This window comes from Diabrotica virgifera, chromosome 10, assembly GCF_917563875.1.
Source record: "Diabrotica virgifera virgifera chromosome 10, PGI_DIABVI_V3a".
Classification (NCBI taxonomy): Eukaryota; Metazoa; Arthropoda; class Insecta; order Coleoptera; family Chrysomelidae; genus Diabrotica; species Diabrotica virgifera.
The window spans coordinates 78,551,934-78,570,370 of NC_065452.1; the positions used below are offsets into that span (position 1 = coordinate 78,551,934).

At 30.5% G+C, this 18,437-nt stretch overlaps 1 protein-coding gene across 1 annotated transcript in view; it reads left to right on the forward strand.

Annotated features, from left to right (window-relative positions):
* Nucleotides 1-12,290: 12,290 nt before the first annotated feature.
* The window catches only part of LOC114343637 (KICSTOR complex protein SZT2), a 997,370-nt gene continuing 991,223 nt past the window's right edge, over nt 12,291-18,437 (forward strand). The window contains exons 1-2 of the mRNA XM_050663023.1: nt 12,291-12,620; nt 18,157-18,426. Coding sequence (XP_050518980.1) covers nt 12,291-12,620; nt 18,157-18,426 — 600 coding nt within the window. The remainder of the gene's footprint in view (nt 12,621-18,156; nt 18,427-18,437) is intronic.

Below are 18,437 nucleotides of genomic sequence, written 5' to 3' on the forward strand. Positions count from 1 at the left end.
TGGGGCAGAGCTAGAAGTGCAAATATACGACAGAAGACAGGGTGAGAAACAGAACAATAGAATGGAATGACCACATAAGCCGAATGACAACAGAGTAGTCAGGACAGCGAGAGACGGTTTCCCAATAGGCAGACGATCAGTGGTAAGACCACGAAAACGATGGAACGACAACTTACTAGAGGCACATTGAAAAAACAGACAGTCATGTCTATACAAAAAGAAGAAGAAGCAGAATAATTTATGAAAATTTTGATAATAAATAAAAAAATGGCATCAATAATCCATTGCTTTTGTGCTTATTTTTATTTATACAATGAGTTAACTTGTTACAATTTTCATATAAAATTGGTTATAACTTTGTAAAATACCCTGTATAACATAACAATCCTTTATACATTTGTAATGGCGAAGTTAAGAAGATTTTGAATATAAAATAAAATACAGGGTGTTCCAATAAAAAAAAATAAGTTTTGTCTGCCACTATGTTATCGAACACCCTATGTAACATTCTAATTAATTTTATAAATGTGAATCTCAAAGTTGGCTACAATTTTTGTTATTAACTTTTATTGCTATCTATTACTATAACGGATCTACGTAGCTTTACCCCACTAATCAATCACCCTGTACATTATTTAATTGGATATGTAAATAAATTCTAATACGGTAAGATTCTCCTAAATTGATACAACCCAAGTCCAATGATAAATCGCTGTACCGTTTAGACACGACGATAAATTAAAACAACTCGATCCTTGTGATAAGTTGATACCAACCTCAACCCAACTCCAACTTTGATAAGTCGTGCGATGCACCGTTTACACACAATGATAAGTTGCAACAACTCGATTGACCTTGATAAGTTGTTTGATATATCGCTGTGTTTAAACGATCCTTTATGAGTATGTGAGATACGATATGACTTCCAGCGAAATTTTTAATATAAGCCTTCTGATACCATCTAGTAGCCAAATTCGTAAAAATATAGGCAAAACGTTGTGACTTCCGAAATCGGAAGTCATAACGGTATATATGATGTAACAACGTATTACGGGTATCTACTTTGGAAGGTACATGGATACATGTATCAATATACAGGGTGGTTCATCTTATTCGCCTCGGTCTATGTACGGAAAACCACTTGATATTTAAAAAAAATTTCTTCACAGAAATATACACGGCCTTTAATACTACAATCTAAAAATTATGTGAATTATACAGGGTGCTCCAAAAAAGAGTGGTATATCAAAGTTATATTTTTTCTTACGGAATGCCCTATATCTTATGACATTATTGAATTGACCTTAAAAAATAAGCTACACTTTCATAAGGGTTCCCTATACCTAAATACAGGGTATTTTGATTTATTTCGATTTTTATAAAAATGTAAGGTTTTAGAAAAAAATAAATATCTAGGAATCTAAGAAGCAGTAACAAATTATTTCTTGGATCTTAATAACAGACTATTTAGCATATTTAAGCAGATGCTTACTGCAACAAAATTTCTTACAGGGTGGTCAAAATATGAGATTGTTCTATTAACCAATTCAAGCTGTAATAACTTACTATTTTAAATGAAACACCCTGTATCTTACTAGTCTATCGCGTAGAAAATGTACTTAGCTTTCAATTTGTATTAGGGTTTCCTATACCTATCTTTTTACAGGGTGGTCAAAATATTAAATTGTTCTATTAACAAATTCAAGCTGTAATAACTTACTTATTTTAAATGGAACACCCTGTATCTTACTAGTCTGTCGCGTAGAAAATTTACTTAGCTTTCAATTCTTATTAGGGTTTCCTATGCCTATCTCCCTTCATTTTTTTAAATATTTAAAGATTTCCTAATTTGTAAGCTTTAAAAATTAGAATTAAGTACCTATGTCGTGGTTATGTACAACACATCACCAACACCGGCAATATACTTAAATATCTTAGTCAAGATAGTTTCATTAATAAAATTCACATTTTTATCATTTAATCACACAGTGTTCTTATTTTAAATGACATACTCGATATTCTATTCTTTATAATGGAAGATACTTAAAATCTCTTCAATTTCATGTAAATATTCTCAATACACATGTTATTCTGTAAATATAAATTCCCATGTTATTCTGTAAATACCCATTTTTACATATTTTTGTACAATAAGCTCGTTTTCGTCAAAGTAGCCATTGCATTTAATTGTTTGTAATTGCGATTCAAAGATTCAAACAAAAAGTGGTGTTCTTAAATTTACTCAATAACCGTTGGGATAAGATATGGAAAATACTTATACGGAATGAAATATAATTTAAATATCTTCCAGAATACGGCATCTAATATAGGGTATGCAGTTTAATATAAACATATTATTCAATGTCACATGTAGGCCAAAATCAACTAAAATAATACAACACTCTGTGTGATTACATGATAACAATGAAAATTTTATTAATGACAGTATCTTGTCTAAGTATATTGCCGGTGTTGGTGATGTGTTGTACATAAACACGACATAGGTACTTAATTCTAATTTTTAAAGCTTACAAATTAGGAAATCTTTAAATATTTAAAAAATGAAGGGAGATAGGTATAGAAAACCCTAATAAGAATTGAAAGCTAAGTAAATTTTCTACGCGATAGACTAGTAAGATACAGGGTGTTCCATTTAAAATAAGTAAGTTATTACAGCTTGAATTTGTTAATAGAACAATCTAATATTTTGACCACCCTGTAAAAAGATAGGTATAGGAAACCCTAATATAAATTGAAAGCTAAGTAAATTTTCTACGCGATAGACTAGTAAGATACAGGGTGTTCCATTTAAAATAAGTAAGTTATTACAGCTTGAACTTGTTAACAGAACAATCTCATTTTGACCACCCTGTAGGAAATTTTGTTGCAATAAGCATCTTTTTAAGTATGCTAAATAGTCTATTATTGAGATCCAAGAAAGAATTTGTTACTGCTACTTAGATTCGTAGATATTTATTTTTTTCTAAAACCTTACATTTTTATAAAAATCGAAATAAATCAAAACACCCTGTATTTAGGTATAGGGAACCCTTATGAAGGTATAGCTTATTTTTTAAGGCCAATTCAATAATGTCATCAGATATAGGGCATTCCATAACAAAAAATATAACTTTGATATACCACTCTTTTTTGGAACACCCTGTATAATTCACATTATTTTTATGTTGTAGTATTAAAGGCCCTGTATATTTATGTGAAGAAACTTTTCTAAAATATCAAGTGGTTTTCCGTACACAGACCGAGGCGAATAAGATGAACCACCCTGTATATATACAAGTGTTTCATTAATAATTGTCCATATAGTAACTGGAGAAACCTTATCATAAAATACGAAGATTTAACCTAAAACACTTAAATAAAATGTGGTTCCTTGCTGAGTTACAGGGTGTTTTATCTAAAAATTTAAAAACTATTTTTGCTCAGCATTTTAAAACTATTCGACGTATCCTTTTCATACTTGGCAGAAAGTTCGAATACTAGACACTCTACTAAATTATGATAAACAAACGTTTCTAGCTACTACCAGAGGCGTACGACAGGGGATGGTGAATGGTTGACCCTTCTCAAATTCTACGCCACTGGAAGAATTACTATTTTAGTGCCATTTTTAGATTCTACAATACTTTCTACGTAAATAATATACTCTTCATTGGTAACGATAAAGTCATTAGTTTTCGAGATATTTGAAATTAAATATGAAACGGCACAGTTATTTTGATTAATTTATGATATGATTCATAGGATTAAAACTTAAAAATTATTTGTACCCAGTACTTTAAAACTATTTGGCGTATCCTTATCATACTTGTCAGAAAGTGTAGGTACTGTACACCCTACTAAATTAAGATAAACAAACGTTTCTAGCTACGACCAGAGGCGTACGACAGGGGATAGTGGCTGGTTGACCCTTCCCAAATTCTACGCCACTGACTAAATTGTTATTTTAGTGTAATTTTTTGATTTTGCAATAGTTTTTATGTAAATAATATACTCTTCATTCGTAACGATAAAATGATTAGTTTTCGAGATATTTGAAATTAAAAATGAAGCGACACAATACACTGATCTAAATAACCGTGTAGTTTCATTTTTAACTTCAAATATCTCGAAAACTACTGACTTTATCGTTACGAATGAGGAGTATATTATTTTCATGGAAAGCATTGGAGAATCCAAAAATTGAACTAAAATAGCAATTTCTCCAGTGGCGTAGAATTTGGAAAGGGTCAACCATTCACTTTACCCCGTCGTACGCCTCTGGCAATCGCCATAAAAGTTTGTTTAACATAATTTAGTAGCTTGTACAGTACATATACTTCCTACCAAGTATGAAAAGGATACGTCGAATAGTTTTAAAATGCTGAGCAAAAATAGTTTTTAAATTTTTAGATAAAACACCCTGTAACTCAGTAAGGAACCACATTTTATTTAAGTGTTTTAGGTTAAATCTTCGTATTTTGTACTAAGGTTTCCCCAGTTACTATATGGACAATTATTAATGAAACACCCTGTATACAGCGTGTCTACTTAAGTTGGAAACATATGGGAAACTTTTTTATTATTAATTTTACGAAAAAAGTTATTCTTTATAAAAAGTTCTGCATGCCCCAAAACCTAAGATTCAATCACCAGATATAAAATTTTCTCAATATTATACGAGGTATGTCAAAAAATATGAATTTCGGTCAAGGGTAAAGTACCTTTATTTCTCTCAATATCGAAAAATCTTATGATAAAAAGTTGTTTGGAATTAAAAACTAAGATCAAATATGCAATTACATGCTTCTAATTGAAAAAAAAATAAAAAATTTTTCTCAAATTTATGGATAGGTACCCAACATCGTTTTAATTATGAACTCTTTTATTATTCATTTTACGAAAAAAAGTTATTCTTCATAAAAAGCTCTGCATGGTCTAAAATTTAAGACACAACCATGATATATCAACTTTTATTAATTTTATACGAGGTGTGTCAAAAATATGAAATTCGCTCAAGATTATAGTACCTTTATATTTCACAATATTTCAATTAGAAGGATGTAATTGCATATTGAAACATAGTTTTTAATTTTAAACAACTTTTTTTAATAACCATTTTCAATATTGTGAAAAATAAAGGTATTTTACTCTTGAGTGAAATTCATATTAGGACATACAGAGCTTTTTATAAAGAATACCTTTTTTTCGTAAAAGTAATAATAAAAGAGTTATCGTATGTGTAATAAATAAAAACGTATAAAGTATCAATAAATTTGAGAAAAATTTGAAAAATATTTTTTTTTCGGTTAGAAGCATGTAATTGCATATTTGATCTTAGTTTTTATTTCCAAACAACTTTTCATAATAAGAATTCTCGATATTGACAGAAATAAAGGTACTTTACTCTTGAACAAAGTTTATATTTTTTGACATACCTCGTATGATATTGACAAAATTTGATATCTGATGATTGAATCTTAGGTTTTAGAGCATGCAGAACTTTTTATAAAGAATAACTTTTTTTCGTAAAATTAATAACAAAAAAGTTTCCCATATGTTTCCAACTTAGGTAGACACGCTGTATATATATATATGTATATACAGGGTGCGCCAAACCTCCGGTCTTCTTTGATTACGGCTAAACTATGAGATATACAAAAAAATGTTTATAACAAAACTAATGTGCATCAAAGAGGTCTATAATTTAAAATTATTTTCAATTATACAGGGTGAGTCAGAATGACGGTATGAACCAAAGTTGTATTTTTTTAAATGGAACATCCTGTATATTAAATCATTTTTAAATATATTATTTAAAAATATGAAAAATTTTTATAAGGTCTTATAGGCCTAAAGTTAATAATTTTCGATTTACATTTTTATTGAGAAAAATGGTAATATTTATAGGGTTGTGGATTATGTTTCCAAGGAAATAAAAATTTAGGTGATATGTCACAGTTTTTAAAATATAGTGTTGTTTTTAAATAATTTAATATTTTTTACTTTTAGCCATAAAATATACAGTGTGATCACTATTTGCAAATACAAAATTTTCTCATTTTTTTAAATGGGACACCCTGTATATTAGTTTTGCGTTTGGTAGTAAATATTACAACCTTTCTTTTGGTATAAGGTTGTATGTACCTAGCATGTTTCGTTTTATAGATATTTTAAAAAAACTATAGATTTTACGTTTTTGCGGATTTTTTATTTAAAAATTTTTTTGCAAAAAAAATAATTATAATCTGGTTTTAGAAACATACACTAAAATATAAAATATGAAAATAAAAACGTAATTAAAGATTAAAATAAATCGTATGCTAGTACAATTCAATTGAATTTAATAACTTTAAATTATTTTACAAAAAATATTTTACCATATTAATGAATACATAAATTAGTTACTAAATTAAATAAACAACCAAATTTTAAATCAATCGTAGTAATTCTTCTACCGCAGCAACTTTCCTATACCAAATTAATTGTTAGTTATATTATATTTACGAGTAAGATCAGTTAATAACTTTTTAATTTACCTACATCTTGAGAACGTATAAAGTATGCTTTGAAACAAATGAACGTTATGGAAGTATATTAAGAAGTAAATAGTATCTATGTACCTACTCGTGTCACAAAATCTGGTAATGCTTTCTAATGGTTTCGCCCAAAACAAATGTCATATCCAAAAATGTTTCGGTTAAAAAATTAAAATTTAAAATAAAAAAAATTGTTACAAAAATTTCAACTACAAAAGTATTCCCAGTTTTTGTGAGACCAGTAAATACTATTTATATTAATAAATAATTTGGATGATACATTTAACATTCATTTGTTTCAAAGCATACTTTATAATAATTTTTATATTCTCAAGATGTGTGTAAGTAAATTTAAAAGGTAAATTAAAAGTTTAACTAAATACAATTTAACTAACAATTAATTTGGTACAGAAAAGTTGCTGTAGTAGAAAAATGACTACGGTTGATTTAAAATTTGGTTGTTTATTTAATTTAGTAACTAATTTATGCATTCATTAATATGGTAAAATATTTTTTGTAAAATAATTTAAAGTTATTAAATTCAATTGAATTGTACTAGCATACGATTTATTTTAATCTTTAATTACGTTTTTATCTTCATATTTTATATTTTAGTGTATGTTTCTAAAACCAGATTTAATTATTTTTTTTGCAAAAAAATTTTTAAATAAAAAATCCGCAAACACGTAAAATCTATAGTTTTTTTTAAATATCTACAAAACGAAACATGCTAGGTGCATACAACCTTATACCAAAAGAAAGGTTGTAATATTTAATACAAAACGCAAAAGTAATATACAGGGTGTCCCATTTAAAAAAAATGAGAAAATTTTGTATTTGCAAATAGTGATCACACTGTATATTTTATGGCTAAAAGTAAAAAATATTAAATTATTTAAAAATAACACTATATTTTAAAAACTTTGACCTATCACCCAAATTTTTATTTCCTTGGAAACATAATCCACAACCCTATAAATATTACCATTTTTCTCAATAAAAATGTAAATATTTCGAAAATTATTAACTTTAGACCTATAAGACCTTATACAAATTTTTCATATTTTTAAATATTATATTCAAAAATGATTTAATATACAGGGTGTTCCATTTAAAAAAATACAACTTTGGTACATACCGTCGTTCTGACTCACCCTGTATAATTGAAAATAATTTTAAATTATAGACCTCTTTGATACACATTAGTTTTGTTATAAATATTTTTTTGTATATCTCATAGTTTAGCGGTAATCAAAGAAGACCAGAGGTTTGGCGCACCCTGTATATATATATATATATATATATATATATATATATATATATATATATATATATATATATATATATATATATAGAAAGAAATTTAGGATATTGGGTTATGCAGCAAATGAAAAGTGTACTCTTTCAAGTTTCTTTAATCCAAGCTTTCGGTTATGATTATAACCATCATCAGGGTGCTACAATGATATTGTTTCTATGTAAAAGAATATGAAAACATGTATAAATAAATAGTACTTACAAACTTATTGAGGATATTTCAAATGTGATGTCATTGAGGAGAAATGAGATGCAACTTGATCAATGGTCATGCCGATGCCTCGAATTCAACAAAATTTAATTTAATAAGCGGGGTGGTTTGTATTATATCACCATTGCAGGAACGACCAATGAGCAAAGGTTAAGTTGTTATGAAGTATCACCCGGTGACGGGTTTGGCATGACATTTGAAATATCAACAAGACTTTTTAAAAAAGAGAAGAGTAATAGAACATTAAGGGTCAATGGTAAATATAAAATAATATTAAAATTTATAAATAATAGTAAGACACTTTCATAAAACGATTATAAAATTAAATTAGGCTAAGAATTTTAAAAAATTGACATACACAACATATAGAATTAAAATTTGTTAAAATTGCGGTTAAATTGAGTAACAACAATATTGATTAAAATTGAATTTAAAATTATTTGTACAAATTATAATGTTGATGACAGTTCAGAGTCTCTAGAATGGGAGTTAGGAGATGACTCACGATTATCTAAATAGAGTAAGTAGGAAAACATTTCATTGAGGTGGCCTATATCAGTACGATGGTTCATCGAATTTGGATTTTTGTTTATGTGGACCATTTCCAAAAATAGCCTCTTAGCCGCATGTGACTCACGGTCCAATACCCTCACGTTGTTATAATCAATTCGGTGGTCATTATTGAAAGAATGTTCGCCCAGTGCACTTCTATCCGGGTACAATCTACAGTCTGACCTATGTGACGTTATTCTGTCTTTTAGTCTTCTTGATGTTTGTCCGATGTATATTTGATTGCAATTTAAACAAGGAAGGCTGTAGACCGTATCAGTCTTAGAAAGCACTGGTGTCTTTTCCTTGACGTTCGAGAAAACCCTATTGACTGTGAGGGCAGTCCTAAACGCAAGTTTGATGTTTTCAAACGGCTTAAACAGTCGAGTCAACTTCGGTGCAATCTCACTGGTATATGGCAGCGTCATGTAAGCCACGTTAGTATTGGGAATGTCGATGGTTTGTGAGTTGTCTGCATCAACATTGTTATTGACAATTGTTGGTTGAATGTTACTTGTATTAAATAGTAATTTCCTCAACAAAGTCTCAGGATAACCGTTTTCCAAAAAAAGGTGAAGCAATATTTTTAAATTTTTTGAGTGGAAAGAAACGTCGCTGATTTTTAAAAACGCGGTTTTTCATTGCTTTTATTAAATTAATTTTCATAGCATGTTTATGGTACGAACTATAGTTCAGATATCTGCCCGAGCTAAGTGGTTTACGATACCAATCCACCAGTAAGATGTTATTTTTACGTATGACTCTGGTGTCCAAAAAAGGTACAGAACACAGCGTGTCCTCTTTTTCAAGGGTAAATTGTATATGGTGGTTAAAGCTGTTGAAATATAATAACAAATTATCCAGTTCATTAGCGGGCAAGCATAGCAGAATATCATCTACATATCTTTTGATGAAGAATAATTTAAAGGGTAACACCCTCAACACGAATTGCAAAATGTAATTCATAACATAATCAGCTAAGATAGAGGAAATTGTACTACCCATAGGTGTACCGAAAGTCTGCTTGTAGAAACCACCGTTAAACACAAAATAATTGTTTTCAAAAAGAAAGGTTAAAAGTTCCAAAAATGTTGACTCAGACAACTCACAATGCTTCGAAATATTGGGCCAATTATAGTCAACGGCAGTAATACAGATTTTAAGATATACATTACTAAACAGTGAAACTACGTCAAGGCTGGCAATCACGTGATCATCAGGTATTTTTAAGTTATTAAACAGTGAACTGACATTGAAAGAGTCCTTTATGTAAAATTCGTTGTCAAAATCGTACGATTTAGTGAGAATTTCAGCCAAAAATTTTGCTAGGTTATCTGTAGGAGTACCTAATGAAGCTAAAATTGGTCTCACAGCCAAGGGGTTCTTGTGGATCTTAGGTAGAGCGTAAAATTTACCAGGGACTCCACTATAGCTAGCCAACCGTTTCTTTGTTGGTTCTGAAATGTTACCATTACTACATAAATTTCTAATAAGTTTGTTAAAATTCTGTTCAATAGTACTTGTGGGATCTCTGGTCAACAACTGATACGAATTGTCATTGTCGATAATATTATTACTTAAATCAAAATATTGTGTTTTATTCATAATAACAGTGACACCACCTTTATCAGAATTGATGACTATTAAGTCAGGATTGTTCTTTAAAAATTGTTTTGATTTAAAATATAGTTTTCTAAAGATGGAGTTATTTATTCTAGAATGCTGAACAGAGTTTGTAATGATGTTAACGGACCTAGCTAGAGTGATGTTCCTGGTGTCTCTGTCAGGAATTGTAGACAAAATGGAGTCAATGTCAGCCAAGAGGTTCCTTATGGGAATGTCTGACCCAACACAGGGTTCAATACTGAATTTAGGACCTAATGATAAGAATTTAAGAACATCATGAGGTATATCTGTGGATGATATGTTTTTTATCCACTTGTCTTGTGTGATAAGGTGGTTGTCAATGTGATCTTTTTCAAGTTTATCTATTTTTTGTAAATTATTACGTTTTATTTGATGAAATTTTTTATTATATAGCAAAATATATAGCTTGCAAAAAAGACTATATAATAAAAAATTTCATCAAATAAAACGTAATAATTTACAAAAAATAGATAAACTTGAAAAAGATCACATTGACAACCACCTTATCACACAAGACAAGTGGATAAAAAACATATCATCCACAGATATACCTCATGATGTTCTTAAATTCTTATCATTAGGTCCTAAATTCAGTATTGAACCCTGTGTTGGGTCAGACATTCCCATAAGGAACCTCTTGGCTGACATTGACTCCATTTTGTCTACAATTCCTGACAGAGACACCAGGAACATCACTCTAGCTAGGTCCGTTAACATCATTACAAACTCTGTTCAGCATTCTAGAATAAATAACTCCATCTTTAGAAAACTATATTTTAAATCAAAACAATTTTTAAAGAACAATCCTGACTTAATAGTCATCAATTCTGATAAAGGTGGTGTCACTGTTATTATGAATAAAACACAATATTTTGATTTAAGTAATAATATTATCGACAATGACAATTCGTATCAGTTGTTGACCAGAGATCCCACAAGTACTATTGAACAGAATTTTAACAAACTTATTAGAAATTTATGTAGTAATGGTAACATTTCAGAACCAACAAAGAAACGGTTGGCTAGCTATAGTGGAGTCCCTGGTAAATTTTACGCTCTACCTAAGATCCACAAGAACCCCTTGGCTGTGAGACCAATTTTAGCTTCATTAGGTACTCCTACAGATAACCTAGCAAAATTTTTGGCTGAAATTCTCACTAAATCGTACGATTTTGACAACGAATTTTACATAAAGGACTCTTTCAATGTCAGTTCACTGTTTAATAACTTAAAAATACCTGATGATCACGTGATTGCCAGCCTTGACGTAGTTTCACTGTTTAGTAATGTATATCTTAAAATCTGTATTACTGCCGTTGACTATAATTGGCCCAATATTTCGAAGCATTGTGAGTTGTCTGAGTCAACATTTTTGGAACTTTTAACCTTTCTTTTTGAAAACAATTATTTTGTGTTTAACGGTGGTTTCTACAAGCAGACTTTCGGTACACCTATGGGTAGTACAATTTCCTCTATCTTAGCTGATTATGTTATGAATTACATTTTGCAATTCGTGTTGAGGGTGTTACCCTTTAAATTATTCTTCATCAAAAGATATGTAGATGATATTCTGCTATGCTTGCCCGCTAATGAACTGGATAATTTGTTATTATATTTCAACAGCTTTAACCACCATATACAATTTACCCTTGAAAAAGAGGACACGCTGTGTTCTGTACCTTTTTTGGACACCAGAGTCATACGTAAAAATAACATCTTACTGGTGGATTGGTATCGTAAACCACTTAGCTCGGGCAGATATCTGAACTATAGTTCGTACCATAAACATGCTATGAAAATTAATTTAATAAAAGCAATGAAAAACCGCGTTTTTAAAAATCAGCGACGTTTCTTTCCACTCAAAAAATTTAAAAATATTGCTTCACCTTTTTTTGGAAAACGGTTATCCTGAGACTTTGTTGAGGAAATTACTATTTAATACAAGTAACATTCAACCAACAATTGTCAATAACAATGTTGATGCAGACAACTCACAAACCATCGACATTCCCAATACTAACGTGGCTTACATGACGCTGCCATATACCAGTGAGATTGCACCGAAGTTGACTCGACTGTTTAAGCCGTTTGAAAACATCAAACTTGCGTTTAGGACTGCCCTCACAGTCAATAGGGTTTTCTCGAACGTCAAGGAAAAGACACCAGTGCTTTCTAAGACTGATACGGTCTACAGCCTTCCTTGTTTAAATTGCAATCAAATATACATCGGACAAACATCAAGAAGACTAAAAGACAGAATAACGTCACATAGGTCAGACTGTAGATTGTACCCGGATAGAAGTGCACTGGGCGAACATTCTTTCAATAATGACCACCGAATTGATTATAACAACGTGAGGGTATTGGACCGTGAGTCACATGCGGCTAAGAGGCTATTTTTGGAAATGGTCCACATAAACAAAAATCCAAATTCGATGAACCATCGTACTGATATAGGCCACCTCAATGAAATGTTTTCCTACTTACTCTATTTAGATAATCGTGAGTCATCTCCTAACTCCCATTCTAGAGACTCTGAACTGTCATCAACATTATAATTTGTACAAATAATTTTAAATTCAATTTTAATCAATATTGTTGTTACTCAATTTAACCGCAATTTTAACAAATTTTAATTCTATATGTTGTGTATGTCAATTTTTTAAAATTCTTAGCCTAATTTAATTTTATAATCGTTTTATGAAAGTGTCTTACTATTATTTATAAATTTTAATATTATTTTATATTTACCATTGACCCTTAATGTTCTATTACTCTTCTTTTTTAAAAAGTCTTGTTGATATTTCAAATGTCATGCCAAACCCGTCACCGGGTGATACTTCATAACAACTTAACCTTTGCTCATTGGTCGTTCCTGCAATGGTGATATAATACAAACCACCCCGCTTATTAAATTAAATTTTGTTGAATTCGAGGCATCGGCATGACCATTGATCAAGTTGCATCTCATTTCTCCTCAATGACATCACATTTGAAATATCCTCAATAAGTTTGTAAGTACTATTTATTTATACATGTTTTCATATTCTTTTACATAGAAACAATATCATTGTAGCAACCTGATGATGGTTATAATCATAACCGAAAGCTTGGATTAAAGAAACTTGAAAGAGTACACTTTTCATTTGCTGCATAACCCAATATCCTAAATTTCTTTCTATTTACTGTCAGCAAAGACTTCTTGTCTTCTATATATATATATATATATATATATATATATATATATATATATATATATATATATATATATATATATATATATATATATATATATATATATATATTGATGCACGTTAAGTTGTGACTTCCGGTATACAGAAGAGGCTGTCCGGCCTCCACCTTTTCTACTTGGGATTATTTTTTAAAAATTATATATTTGATAAGAGGGGGGTGCTACGATAGATCTACATATTGAGGGGAAAGGATTTACCATAATAAATGTTGTATATATATAGGTATATACGGAAGCGGACATAATACGTTTTGGCTTCTGTATATAGGGTAGTTCAAGTCGCGTTGTCACTTCCAGCGATGTTGTCATATTTTGGAAGTCACAACGTCTCTTCTGCCAAATTTACCTCGTACTTTGAGCGTGATCTGTTATCTTAGAGTCTCACACTTAGCAGATTCATTGGTATCTAGCGTTCCAATGAGAATGTCTTCTTTTTAAAGTGCCTATCCGTTCCGGATGTTGGCGATCATTATGGCTATCTTGACGTTGTTTACCGCAGCGCGGGACAGTTCAGTGGTAGTCATGTTATACCACGTTCGTAAATTTTACCACTTTTACCACGTCCTCTTTACCACTTACCTTCCCTTGAAAAATCCGTTGGAGAAGGCGGTAACGTTCTTGATTTCTCATTACATGTCATTTTCGCATTGGAAATCGAAATTGGTTAATTGGCTTAATTGGTTAATTGGTTAAACGGCTTAATTCTATATATAAAATATCATTAATATTATATAGTTTAACTGTAATAATAATTGTTACAATAATTAAAACTATGCATTAGTCAATTACAGCTATTAATGAACATAATTCTGTGAATGAATATAAGTCTGTAATTCGGACCCCCGGAGAATTACAGAGGAATTAATTTATTAAACACAACACTAAGTGATAACAAACACACTGAATACAATAATTATAAGATTAGCAGAAGAACAACAAGGTTTTAGGTCGGGAAGATCATGTACCGACGTTATATTTATAATGAGGCAGATTCAAGAGAGATCACTAGAATACAACAAACCGGCATACTTATGTTTTGTCGATTTTAAAAAGGAATTTGACAAAGTCAAATTAAAAGACGTTATCTATTTATTGTACGCAAGAGAGGTACCTCTAGGAATATTTAAAACGATCGAAAATATCTATCAGAACAACACGATCAAAGTAAAAGTAGATGAAGAACTAACTAACCCAATTGAAGCTGGCAATGGGATAAGACAGGGAGACTCCCTATGGTTATAACAACAAATCTAGTTGTAAATTAGAGCTGGACGGTCAGATAATAGCACAAGTCACAGAGTTTAAATATCTAGGTATCACACTATCTAGCTCTAGCTACGGAAAGCTCGAAACCGAAGTACAAGCTCAGGTGAATAAAGTAAACAGGAATGACACAATATGGAGAAATAAAATATATCGGAAAAGAAATGGAAGGCAGAATTTACAAAAGAGTCCTCAGATATAATAATAATGACATACGCGACAGAAACACAACCTGATAAAGAAAGGACAAAAAGAATGCTAGAAACAGCAGAGATGAAAACACTTCGAAAAATCGATGGTAAGACACTATGTGATAGAGCCAGAAATGCAGATATACGTATACGACAGAGATGCAAGGTGGACAACATTAACAACTGGGTGAAAAACAGAAGAGTAGAATGGTGGAATACCAAAAAAATAGTGTTAATATGTAAATTTTTATGAATTGTTGCCTCCGCGCATTTGCTTTTCTCTCGATGAATCGTAGAAAATGTAAAAACGTCAGATTTTCTACACAAATTTTTAATTTTTATTTCATTATATTTTAATATCAATTATCCTATTCCCAACTAAGATAAATACATAACTGTTATTGTCACCGGTAAACTAAGTTAAGGAAGTCAAAGTGGAAACAAGTAGTGTGCTATGGAAAAAAAAACAAAGGAACATTGTCCAGATGTCACCGTATATATTGAATCAAAACAACAATAAGACAAATAACACTATAAAATATAACAAAAAAAGAGTGTGTGGACTTCGTACGCGAGTAAGAAGTTATACTTCTATTATTATGATGTTAACGAAATAAATATATTTTAAACAGTGTAATTTTACTTTTATTTAAATATTACACTAATTTTAATACTTAAAATAATACCAAAAAAATAGTGTTAATATGTAAATTTTTATGAATTGTTGCCTCCGCGCATTTGCTTTTCTCTCGATGAATCGTAGAAAATGTAAAAACGTCAGATTTTCTACACAAATTTTTAATTTTTATTTCATTATATTTTAATATCAATTATCCTATTCCCAACTAAGATAAATACATAACTGTTATTGTCACCGGTAAACTAAGTTAAGGAAGTCAAAGTGGAAACAAGTAGTGAGCTATGGAAAAAAATAGAACTATTAGAAGTATTAACTTCAAAAAGTCATCATGTGTCAAATTATGTGTCAAATCAGTAAAACATAAAAATTTGTTCATTGATGGTTTTTTGCAGTTTGTTTCTATTAAATTTTATATAAAATTTATACAGAGTGAAATTCAAGATGATTCTTACAAACTAAGAAGCATTTGACATGATAGCCACATTCTTTGAATGCATAAGAAATGCAACTGTTGCGGCTAGAATATGTGCAATGAAATATTCCCAAAGACGTCACCCCAGTAGTAGAGTTTTTCATATTTTGTTTTGATTTATTATATACGGTGACATCTGGAAAATGTTTCTTTGTTTTTTTCCATAGCACACTACTTGCTTCTATATATTTCCACTTATATGACAGCAACAGTTATAACTGTTATTAACCCCTCTGTGGCTCAGTGGTAAGAGCGCCTAACCTTTGGATCGAAAGTTCCGAATGGTAGTGAGTTCGAATCTCACCAGGGTCAGAGATTTTTTCATTTATTATAAATTAATAAATGAAAATAGTTTCTGTCCTTGTGGGATCGGTACTCACCGGAGGGACCGCAGACGTTCGGATACAATTAGCGTCTCTTTGCAAAGACAATGGCGTCTACTTTGCAAAGTAACAAGACACTTACTCAACACACACTACACATTACACCTGAGTTAGTGATAAGTTATACAATTACGTGGCTAAAGGTTCTAGTTCTAAACCAAGGCCAAAATCAGAGAAAAAAAAGCAACAGTTATGTTTAAAATTTACACGTTTCTTAAGATATCTCGAGATAAAAAAAGGTATAGACATGCGGTTTTCGGTATTCTGTTGCTAATTTGGTCTAATTTTGTAATACAGGGGAAAAAATACATACTTGTATTTAATATTTTTCAAAGAAAACTAGATTTCTAAAAAGAAAATAAATAGCGCCTCCTAGCCGGCATATTAAACAATAGGCTGTTTTCAAATTATAACTATTACATTGGTGAACAAGAGCTGTTTTCAACAAGACCAAGTTTGCAAAAATCGATTAAGCAGAACCGTACTTACAGAGATTTTTTCATAACAAAGTTCCCACTCACCCCCACCCCTTATTTGCACAGGTAGACTTAAACTTGTGAAATAAAATATGCGCAGAATTTTATGAAGAATACGATAATCGGATTTCCAGTGCACTTTCATTAGGCAAATTTTGTAAAATTTCAATTTTTTAATTTTTGATATTCATTTACGCCCTCTAGCGGTGGACTTACAGTTATGAAAATAATCCAGGCTTTTCTCGAGGCAACTTTTGTTATAAATTATTTTTTCCCAAAGCTGTACTATAAACGGTTCCTGAGATATGGCCGAGCGCCATTCTTATGGGGACACCCAGTACAAATGTGCTCATAAAAAAAGTTACAGCCCTTTGAAGTTACAAAATGAAAATCGATTTTTTTCAATATATCGAAAACTATTAGAGATATTTTATTGAAAATGGACATGTTTCATTCTTATGGCAGGAACATCTTAAAACAAAATTATAATGAAGTTTGTCCACCCCATAAAAATTTTATGGGGGTTTTGTTCCCTTAAACCCCCCCATACTTTTGTATACGTTCTTCTTTTTCAAAATATACCTAAAAATGTAAATTATAAATACATTTTCAGATTATTAACAGGTCTCTATAATCGTACTTAACCATATACAAATATGTGGTGGATTCGACCAATATTCAAAATAGGTCGATAAATACTGGCTTATCAAAAAAGTACTAAGAGACAAAAAAGTTTTAAAAACATTTTTTTTAACTAATGGTGCCACAATAATAATTTAATTGGAACGTACACAAAAGTTTGGGGGTTTAAAGGAACAAAACCCCCATAAAATTTTTATGGGGTGCACAAATTTCACTTTAATTTTTTTTTAGATATTACTGCCATAAGAATGCCACATTTCCATTTTTAATAAAAAATCTCTAAGAGTTTTCGATATTTGAAAAAAAATCGATTTTCATTTTGTAACTTCAAAGGGTTGTAACTTTTTTGTGTGCACTATTGTATATAGGTAAGTGAGGTTTAATCAACATATTTTTGACCCCAGAATCTGTGGTATAATTTATGACCATTATTTTCGGGACACCCTGTATATATTTAAAAATGGGTTGAGAAAGTAATTTTTCAGGTAGTATAGTATGTAGTAAATATGAATATTGATCATATATGTATCTACAGAGAAACTAAAATAAGAGTTTCAACATAATATATTATTTTAGAGTGATATACGTCCTAGGGTGAGATCTTTTGGAGAAAAGGAGACGAAAGACCCACCAAACGAAGATACTCTTGTCCTTAAAGTACATGGAATCAATGAAGCAGGCTCCGATGTTCAGCATGATCTAGTTCAGGTTCTCCAAAACCGGTTGGATGATGCAGTGTTAGAGTTTTTGTCAATAATGCTGGCCAGGAATGCCATGTGCCCTTTAACGCCAGAAGACGTGCATTTTATTCAAAGGCCATTTAAATTACCCGAAGTTGTAATCAGAGTAAGTTCTTT